The sequence below is a fragment of the Mus musculus genome, chromosome 8, assembly GCF_000001635.26.
Source record: "Mus musculus strain C57BL/6J chromosome 8, GRCm38.p6 C57BL/6J".
NCBI lineage: Eukaryota > Metazoa > Chordata > Mammalia > Rodentia > Muridae > Mus > Mus musculus.
In genome coordinates this window covers 105,934,419-105,943,526 of record NC_000074.6, presented here as the reverse complement: position 1 = coordinate 105,943,526, position 9,108 = coordinate 105,934,419, and the positions used below count along the sequence as shown (strand labels likewise).

The 9,108-nt window shown below is 51.9% G+C and overlaps 2 protein-coding genes across 2 annotated transcripts; both read left to right on the top strand.

Annotated features, from left to right (window-relative positions):
- Positions 1-124: 124 nt before the first annotated feature.
- On the top strand, positions 125-3,976 carry Lcat (lecithin cholesterol acyltransferase). The gene is made up of 6 exons (NM_008490.2): positions 125-302; positions 1,040-1,196; positions 1,274-1,389; positions 1,486-1,581; positions 1,664-1,888; positions 3,387-3,976. Exons 1-6 carry the CDS (start codon positions 149-151, stop codon positions 3,953-3,955), a joined length of 1,317 nt encoding a protein of 438 aa, NP_032516.2. The 5' UTR covers positions 125-148; the 3' UTR covers positions 3,956-3,976.
- Positions 3,977-5,134: 1,158 nt separating this feature from the next.
- Psmb10 (proteasome (prosome, macropain) subunit, beta type 10) lies at positions 5,135-7,799 on the top strand. Its single transcript, NM_013640.3, has 8 exons — positions 5,135-5,572; positions 5,761-5,848; positions 5,936-6,033; positions 6,146-6,286; positions 6,546-6,661; positions 6,773-6,831; positions 7,380-7,531; positions 7,622-7,799. The coding sequence occupies exons 1-8, from the start codon at positions 5,517-5,519 to the stop codon at positions 7,731-7,733; spliced, it is 822 nt and encodes a 273-aa protein (NP_038668.2). The 5' UTR covers positions 5,135-5,516; the 3' UTR covers positions 7,734-7,799.
- The last annotated feature ends 1,309 nt before the right edge of the window (positions 7,800-9,108 follow it).

Sequence of the window (9,108 nt, the reverse complement as noted above, 5' to 3'; positions counted from 1 at the left end):
CCAGAGCCAGATCCCAAAGGCTATGCCCCTTCCTGGCCACCCCCATTGGCCGTCTGTCCCTCCCACTGGCCCCGGGGGCCCCTCCCACCCCCGGTCCAGATAAGGCCAGCCCAGGACTGCCTCATCTGTCAGTAGGCACTGGGCTGTGATGGGGCTGCCTGGCTCCCCATGGCAGCGGGTGCTGTTGCTGTTGGGGCTACTGCTCCCTCCTGCCACCCCCTTCTGGCTCCTCAATGTGCTCTTCCCCCCGCACACCACGCCCAAGGCTGAACTCAGTAACCACACACGGCCTGTCATCCTCGGTAAGCCCCCACTAGGCCCCTGATACATCAAGCGAGACCCCGGGGAGCCTGGGTCCTAAGCCCGACAGCAGCAGATTCTGTCAAGGTTCTCTTGGCCCACCATGAGCCCTCACGAGCCTGAATTGGTGTGGGGAAGGACCAAAGGCTCGTTCTCCAGAGACATCACTCCTTTCTTCTTCATACTATTCTGTCTCCAAGTTGTCTTCTCCGGGGGTCTGGGGTTGGGGTGGTGGTCGGCGAATGGGAATAGATTTGCCTGAGGCCTTGGCCAGGGCACTACAAGCCATGACCAGCTCTAGATACATTGGATACTGGGTTAAGTCCCACACTTCCTTGGCCTCTGTCTTACCAAGAACAAGATACCCAGCCAGAGATACCCAGCTATCCCAGGCAGGATAGCAGGAGAGGTCTGTAAAGGCCTGCCCCCTGTTCAAGGCCCAGCCCCTGTCCCCCCTTACCTATTTGTTCTCCCCTTGGACTTTGGCAATAATGGAAAGCCAGGCTGGGTGTTTGCTTTGTGGGGGCAGGGGTCAGTGGCCTTGGTTCCTGGAACCTTCCGTGCCTGAAGGGAGCCTGGAATCAGCGGTACCGGTGGGACAGTAAGAATGGAGCCGGAGAGAGGTGTCATTAGAACCTTGAGGAGGGTGTACGAGATGGAGGGGTGGGCTTTTTTGGGTGGTAGGGTTGGGGGGTTGGAGAGAAGCCAAGAGGTTCAGAACAAAAGCTGGTGCCCACAGTGCCTGGCTGCTTGGGGAATCGGCTAGAAGCCAAGCTGGATAAACCAGATGTGGTGAACTGGATGTGCTACCGTAAGACAGAGGACTTCTTCACCATCTGGCTGGATTTCAACTTGTTTCTCCCCCTCGGGGTGGACTGCTGGATTGATAATACCAGGTATGTCCTGTGTGGTCTACCAAACCCCTGCACGTTGACCCTTGGCTGCTGGCTGCTAAATGTCCCACTATCCCCAGGATTGTCTACAACCACAGCTCTGGGCGCGTGTCCAATGCCCCTGGTGTCCAGATCCGTGTCCCTGGCTTTGGCAAGACCGAATCTGTTGAGTACGTGGATGACAACAAGCTAGCAGGTGTGTGTACCCGGGAAAGGCAAGGACTCTTCTTGGCCACCGGGCTAGCCTGCGGGCATAATGGACAGAATCCCCTCTGTTTCTGCCTCCCCACAGGCTACCTGCACACACTGGTGCAGAATCTGGTTAACAACGGATATGTGCGGGATGAGACAGTGCGGGCCGCACCCTATGACTGGCGTCTGGCACCCCGTAAGTGTTTGCAGGTGATGGGCTGGGGCCTTGACAGGTGGTCCCAGGTCCTAACTACCCTGACCTATCTACTCGTCTTCAGACCAGCAGGATGAATACTACAAGAAGCTGGCTGGCCTGGTAGAGGAGATGTATGCCGCTTATGGGAAGCCTGTCTTCCTCATTGGGCATAGCCTTGGCTGTCTGCATGTGCTCCACTTCTTACTGCGGCAGCCTCAGTCCTGGAAGGACCACTTCATTGATGGTTTTATCTCTCTCGGGGCTCCGTGGGGTGGTTCCATCAAGGCCATGCGGATCCTGGCCTCAGGTGAGGAGCCTCTTGGGCGTGGTCATCCAGTGTGGGGTAAGGAGGAGTGAAGCAGATCACAGAGCTAGCTAGCCGTCACTCCAGCTCTGCTCAGTGTTGCCCCGGGGATATTGTCTGTCTGTCTGTCTGTCTGTCTGTCTGTCTGTCTGTCTGTCAGGGCACACCTGTTGTCCTTTAGCCCCTTGAAAGCAGCAACCATTTGGACATCTCCTTCCAGAGTCCTTGAGTGCTGATAGAGGAAGCCAATCCCAGTCGTCTGTCAACCCCAGATTTGCTCCTGGTAGCCCCCAAGTCCTGTACACTATGGCTTTTAGCTACATTTTACCTCCCAGAGCCCCTGTGCCCAGGAATCTGTTTCATTGAGGACATGATCTGCCACGGCAGGGCCAAACCTAGGGATCCTTCTTGCTCCTGTTTGTGCAGTAGCCCCAGGGACCCAGTACTAATACAGCTACTGCTCACTAAACACCACCGTATACTGGGCGTAGCCAGACTTAGCCTTCACTGTGAAGTTTACAGTCTAGTGAGTGATCCACCAGACTGTACGACTGGATGTAAAGCAGATACCATTGCCGGGCAGTGGTAGCACACGCCTTTAATCCCAGCACTTGGGAGGCAGAGGCAGGCAGATTTCTGAGTTTGAGGCCAGCCTGGTCTACAGAGTAAGTTCCAGAACAGCCAGGACTACACAGAGAAACCCTGTCTCAAAAAAAACAAAAACAAAACCCAAAGAAACCAAAACAGATACTGTCTAAATCTCCTGAAATGCAGTCCTGTGACCACTGTGTAGCATAGGCAGAGGACCTAAGGAAGAATAGCCAACACACACACACAAACACATATCCCTTATTCTCTTTAACTGTCATACACTCTGTTTGAGGCCCCATCTTCCCTGTCGTCTTCCCTGTTTGAGCTCTGTCTTACCAGCATAGCCTCTTTTATTTATTTATTTTAATTTTTATTTTTTTAAGATTTATTTATTATTGTATCTAAGTACACTGTAGCTGTCTTCAGACACACCAGAAGAGGGCATCAGATCTCATTACAGATGGTTGTGAGCCACCATGTGGTTGCTGGAATTTGAACTCAGGACCTTTGGAAGAGCAGTCAGTGCTCTTAACCACTGAGCCATCTCTCCAGCCCTTATTTTTATTTTTTTTAGGATTTATTTATTATTTATATGTAAGTACACTGTAGCTGTCTTCAGACACACCAGTAGAGGGTATCAGATCCCATTACAGATGGTTGTAAGCCACCATGTGGTTGTTGGATTTGAACTCAGGACCTTCATAAGAACAGTAGTGCTCTTAACCGCTGAGCCATCTCTCCAGCCCCCGCAAATAAGCATACGGAGCACTTAACCGAACACCAGGCCTGCTCTTGTCTGTGTTTTGGAATCAAGATCAGGTTGTGGCAGAAACAAGGTGGAGTGCTTTTGCCGAGGTAAACTGTGGACCAGGCCCAGCTCCCTGTCCCACCTTGTTCTCCCCTGTCCTAGGTGACAACCAGGGCATCCCCATCCTGTCCAACATAAAGCTGAAAGAGGAGCAGCGCATAACCACGACTTCCCCCTGGATGCTCCCAGCCCCTCACGTGTGGCCTGAAGACCATGTGTTCATTTCCACACCAAACTTCAACTACACCGTCCAAGACTTTGAGCGTTTTTTCACAGATCTGCATTTTGAAGAAGGCTGGCACATGTTTCTTCAGTCTCGTGACCTACTGGAGCGCCTCCCCGCACCTGGTGTAGAAGTATATTGTCTCTACGGTGTGGGCAGACCCACACCCCACACCTACATCTATGACCACAACTTCCCCTACAAAGACCCCGTGGCTGCACTCTATGAAGATGGGGACGACACCGTAGCCACCCGCAGCACTGAGCTCTGTGGCCAGTGGCAGGGCCGCCAGTCGCAGCCCGTACATTTGCTGCCCATGAACGAGACAGATCACCTCAACATGGTCTTCAGCAATAAGACACTGGAGCATATCAATGCCATCCTACTGGGTGCCTACCGCACTCCTAAGTCGCCAGCTGCCAGCCCAAGTCCCCCACCCCCTGAATAAAGACCTAGCTGTTATAAATAAGTGCAGGGTGTTTGTTATGGGTTAAGGGGAAGGCACTACTAGGTTCCTTAGATAACCTGCATCACCTGGCTGATGCATGCTTGATCTGGGCTTAGGGGAACACGGGGTTCAGTGGGCTTTGCTAAGGCCCCAGACTGGACTGACTTTGAGATATGTAAATAGATTTTCATTGTCCTAGTTGAGCTGCTCAGGAAGCTTGCTCTGTGGCTTCCTTCTTAGGGGCCCAGGACAATATTCAGATCTGGGTATATGGCTGTTAGAATGGGGACACAGAGAAATAGGATTTGAAGTCGACTTTTGAGTTCTGGTTGGATACAGAAATTTATAATAAAGCATGGTGGTGCACGCCTTCAACTCAACACTTGGGAGGCAGAGGCAGGCAGATCTCTGTAGGCCACTCTGATACACACAGTTCCAGGACAGCCAAGACCACAGAGATTCTGTCCCCAAAACACAAACAAATAAATAGAATTTAAGATATTGGGGCTGGGGATTGTTAATGTAAGAACTTGGATTCCATGACAGCCGGAGCTATACAGAGAAAACCTGTCTCGAAAAAACAAACAAATAAATGGGGCTAGAGAGATGGCTCAGCGTCTGTTGAAAGAAGCTGTTTTTCCAGAGGACCCTGGTTCAATACCCAGCACCCACATGGCTGCTCACAAGTGTCTGTAACTCCAGTTTTAGGGGAGCTGACACCTCACACAGACATGCAGGCAAAACACCAACGCACATAAAATAAGCCATAAAAAAATTAAAAAATTAGGGCCACGTGGTGGTACACATGCCTTTAATCTTCTCATCCAGGCCAACCTTGTCTACAGAGCTTATTCCAGGGCAGACAGGGCTACACTCAACTACACTGAAAAACAGTTTTTCAAGCGCCCCCCCCCCCCAAAAAAAAAGTTTAGGATCTGAAGAAAAGACAGTTCATCTAAAGAAGATTTAATGTGAGACATTAGAGAGAGAGAGAGAGCAAGCACTCAGAAGTTAAGAGCATTTTTTTGCACTTGGAGAGGACCTGAGTTTGGTTCCCAACGCCCACGTGGTGGCACGCCCACATGGTGGCTCATGATCATCTGTAACTTCAGTTCCAGGGAATCTGATGCCCTCTTCTGACCTTGGTGGGCATGTGGCATGCACATACCACATTCACTCACACACATAACTAAGCCTGCAAGGGCTTCATTTCTACTTACTTTTAAGGGGTTATGTGTGTGAGTGTTTTACCTGAATACATGTATGTGCCTGCAGTGCTCAGGGGGTGTCAGCAGAGATGGGAATGGAGGATCTAAGGCGCACCATAGGTCTGGCAAGGAGTGTAATAGCCCCTTCCTCAAGTTATCTGGGACTAGCAGCAAAGACGAAAGTGAAAGAGAAGATGCACACAGCAGCCAACAGCCTCTGAACTAGGGTGGGGGTGAAAGCGAAAGTAGGAAGCGTCCGGAAAAACCCCACAGAAGCCAGGACAGACGCCTCTGCTCCCCCTGGCTGATCCACTCATCGAGACCCCCGCATTCTCACTTGGCCTTCCTGCGAGATGCTGAAGCAGGCAGTGGAACCCACAGGAGGCTTCTCTTTCGAGAACTGCCAGAGGTGAAAGGGGAGTGGAGTTCTAGTCACGAACTGCTGGTGCCTTGTTTTATTGGTGGAGTGGGGGAACCCTATGTTGGGTGACCAAGTAGGGGCTTAAGCCAGGAGATGAGTAGAAATGGGTTTGGGGACCGGTTCAGGGACCCTCCCTTGATGCAGAACTGAAACGCGAGTCACCCCAATGTTTCCAGGAATGCGTCCTTGGAACACGTCCTTCCGGGACTTCGGGTTCCTCATGCACGCAAGACCGGGACTACCATCGCGGGGCTTGTGTTCCGAGTAAGCGGGGTGATAAGGGCTGGAGGGCTAGAAGGGCAGCCACTGCGGAGATCAGGTGGGCATTAAGGCTGGGCTCTGCCTCTGCAGGATGGAGTCATCCTGGGAGCGGACACGCGGGCCACTAACGATTCGGTTGTGGCGGACAAAAGCTGCGAGAAGATCCACTTCATCGCCCCTAAAATCTAGTCAGTATGCCCCGGACCAGTCCCCATATTCAAACATAAGCTGCACTGTCGCTCACTCCCTACTTTGTCCCTGCACGTCCCTGTCCACATCCACCATCCCTTTGTCCCTTAGCTGCTGTGGGGCTGGAGTAGCTGCGGACACTGAGATGACTACGCGGATGGCAGCTTCCAAGATGGAACTACATGCGCTGTCCACCGGCCGTGAGCCTCGGGTGGCCACGGTCACCCGTATCCTGCGCCAGACGCTTTTCCGGTGAGCAAGTGGGGCTAAGATGACCCCTAAACGGGGTATCTGCAGGTGGGTGGAGTTGACAGGAGGCGGGACGTGGAGTGGGGGGGAGCGGGGCTGCGACCTGCAGGGAGACCGGAAGAAGACAGACCAAGCTGAGTTCCGGAAGAGGCAGCGTCAATTGCAGGACGCCAGGCCAAAGGAAGGGGTGGGACTCAGACCAAAAGGCAGTGTAATGGGCGGGGCCTGTCTGCTAACATTAACCCTGCCTGCTCCTCCACAGGTACCAAGGCCACGTGGGGGCATCACTGGTCGTGGGCGGGGTTGATTTGAACGGACCTCAGCTCTACGAGGTGCACCCACATGGTTCCTACAGCCGTCTGCCCTTTACTGCCCTTGGTGAGCTCTTCCACCCTTTAAATCACACGAATCCTGCTCCTGCAACCCCACCTTCAAGGTTTGTACCTCCGCAGCTAACAACTGACTTCGGATGCCCCTTCCCACCTGCAGGCTCTGGTCAGGGTGCAGCCGTGGCACTGTTGGAAGACCGGTTCCAGCCAAACATGACGGTGAGCGACTTCTTCATGCTCACTGGCGGGGAGTGCTGAAAAACCCTAGCCAAGTATAGAAATAAGAAAGGCTTGTAGGTGTGAAGGGGACAACTGAGTAGGGACTGAGTAAAGTTGAAGATGGGAGGGCCAGTCAGGAACCAAGCTTAGACCACAGAGAGAAGCAGAAGCTCACAACGGATCATTACTGAAGGAAGAGGTAAATGATGTTTGAGATTGGACTTGGGAGTGGGATAGAAGTAAGTGACTATGTGCTTCAGAGATAACTAAGGCCCAGAGAGAAACACGTGACAGACTGGGTGGGAAGACAACTTGGGGGGGGGTACATGTAAGCAACACTGAGAAGTTTGTACAGAGGACAGTGAGTGGAGGGCACACAGTTTTGGAGGAGAGGGGGTCAGAAGCCAAGGGACTGGAATTTTCAATGGATGGAGAGAAAGGAGGTTGAGCTTACATAAAGAGCAAATTGTCTAGACTTCAAGATTAACAAGTCCCCTGGTTAGAGTGTGGTAACACTAGGTCCATTTAACCTCATTTCCACTACCCAGCTGGAGGCTGCGCAAGAGCTGTTGGTGGAAGCCATCACAGCAGGGATCCTGAGTGACCTGGGCTCTGGGGGCAATGTGGATGCCTGTGTGATCACTGCAGGGGGTGCCAAGCTGCAGAGAGCATTGAGCACCCCCACCGAGCCTGTGCAGAGGTAAGAGCACAGGAAGGGAGGGCTCTGTGTGTGTTCACACGTGTGCATGGACAGGCTGCATTCTAAAAGGCTGGCCCTCCTCCCTTCTAGAGCTGGCCGTTACCGATTTGCTCCTGGAACCACACCTGTCCTGACCCGGGAAGTGAGACCCCTGACCCTGGAACTTCTTGAGGAAACTGTGCAGGCCATGGAGGTGGAATGAAGTGGCCTGAGATGTAGAGTTTGGAATGAGGGTGAATAAATCCGGGAAACACAAACACTTAAACAGAAGGCTGTGTCTTTCTTGAGAGGAGTGAGCCAAGCATCTGTAGGAGTTTTGTGGCTGAGGTATTCACCTAAGGACGACAGACCCAGTTCTTGGCCTGAGGTCCTCCTCCTCCTCACCTCAGGGATCTATCCGTGCAGAAGCCCAGGACTATAAGCTTTGGGGTAGAAAGCTATATCCTGTCATCCCCAAACCATAGTTCCATATGGTAGAAACTTACCCCACCAGTACCCTGTCTTGGAAGACCCCGATGGACAATCCCCACTGTTAGCCTTTCCCTTTCTTATCAGTAACCACCTTTTTCCACCAGCTACCCTGGGACCTTAGGAGGCTAAAATGCTGATAGAGCAACCACTTCCTGACAAGTTCCCACTAAGCACCTCTCACCACCTACAGTTCCTCTACTTAGGACAGCCCTCAGAGGACCGAACATGTGTGAGCTTGTGAGAAGCTGGGCTTTGTCTACACACGTGGGACTGTGAGGAAGGAGATAGCCTCTGTCCTCTGGGCTGAAAGGGGTGGTGGACTTGCGGGGCAAGATGACACAGCTAATGTTTCATAGCGAGGTCTCTTCACTGAGTGCCAGGCCCTCTGGGTAGAAACACCCTGCCCTGCGAGTAGCTGAGCTCCACTGGGGCTTCAGAATGGATAAGGCACGTTCTCTAGAGAGGTTCTCCTCCAGGCTGGACACCCTTGGCCCCTGATTGTTCCCCCAAGACTTTATTATGAAAAATAGTATATACGATAGTAAAGCGAAAGGGCTAGTTTAGTAAACATCCCTATGTCCACCAGCCTTTATAATTCATATTTCCTCATATCTGATCTGTGTTCTTTATTTACCCGTTCACCTGCTTCACATTTTAGACTGAGGTATTATTATTATTATTTTTTTTTTTTTTTGGTTTTTTCTAGACAGGGTTTCTCTGTATAGCCCTGGCTGTCCTGGAACTCACTTTGTAGACCAGGTTGGCCTCGAACTCAGAAATCTGCCTGCCTCTGCCTCCTGGCACTCAGTGAAGAAGAGTGCTGGGATTAAAGGCGTGCACCACCACACCGGGCTTAGAATGAGGTATTCTTGAGCCTGTCAAAGCCTTTGATGCCCTAGAAAAATTCAAGCCAACTCACCATTGTAACTCTGCATATAGAAGCACCCTCTCTCCACCGGTTCAAGCTCAGCCTGGAGCTCAATAATAAATATGCTGTGCACATATCTCGCCTATGGCAAGCTGAGGTCTAGAAAAAGATTTTCTACTACCAGCTTCAACCCAGGGTCTCTTAGCCACTGAGAGCTCACACTTACCAGTAACATAGG

What these genes read in the sequence shown, in the direction of transcription:
- Psmb10 (NM_013640.3), top strand. Translation starts at nt 5,517, where the DNA reads ATGCTGAAGCAGGCAGTGGAACCCACAGGAGGCTTCTCTTTCGAGAAC. An exon ending in TCGCGGGGCTTGTGTTCCGA is followed by an intron (nt 5,849 to 5,935) that starts GTAAGCGGGGTG and finishes CTGCCTCTGCAG; the next exon opens with GATGGAGTCATCCTGGGAGC. An exon ending in TCTGCCCTTTACTGCCCTTG is followed by an intron (nt 6,662 to 6,772) that starts GTGAGCTCTTCC and finishes TCCCACCTGCAG; the next exon opens with GCTCTGGTCAGGGTGCAGCC.
- Lcat (NM_008490.2), top strand. Translation starts at nt 149, where the DNA reads ATGGGGCTGCCTGGCTCCCCATGGCAGCGGGTGCTGTTGCTGTTGGGG. An exon ending in GGATGACAACAAGCTAGCAG is followed by an intron (nt 1,390 to 1,485) that starts GTGTGTGTACCC and finishes GCCTCCCCACAG; the next exon opens with GCTACCTGCACACACTGGTG. An exon ending in CATGCGGATCCTGGCCTCAG is followed by an intron (nt 1,889 to 3,386) that starts GTGAGGAGCCTC and finishes CCCCTGTCCTAG; the next exon opens with GTGACAACCAGGGCATCCCC.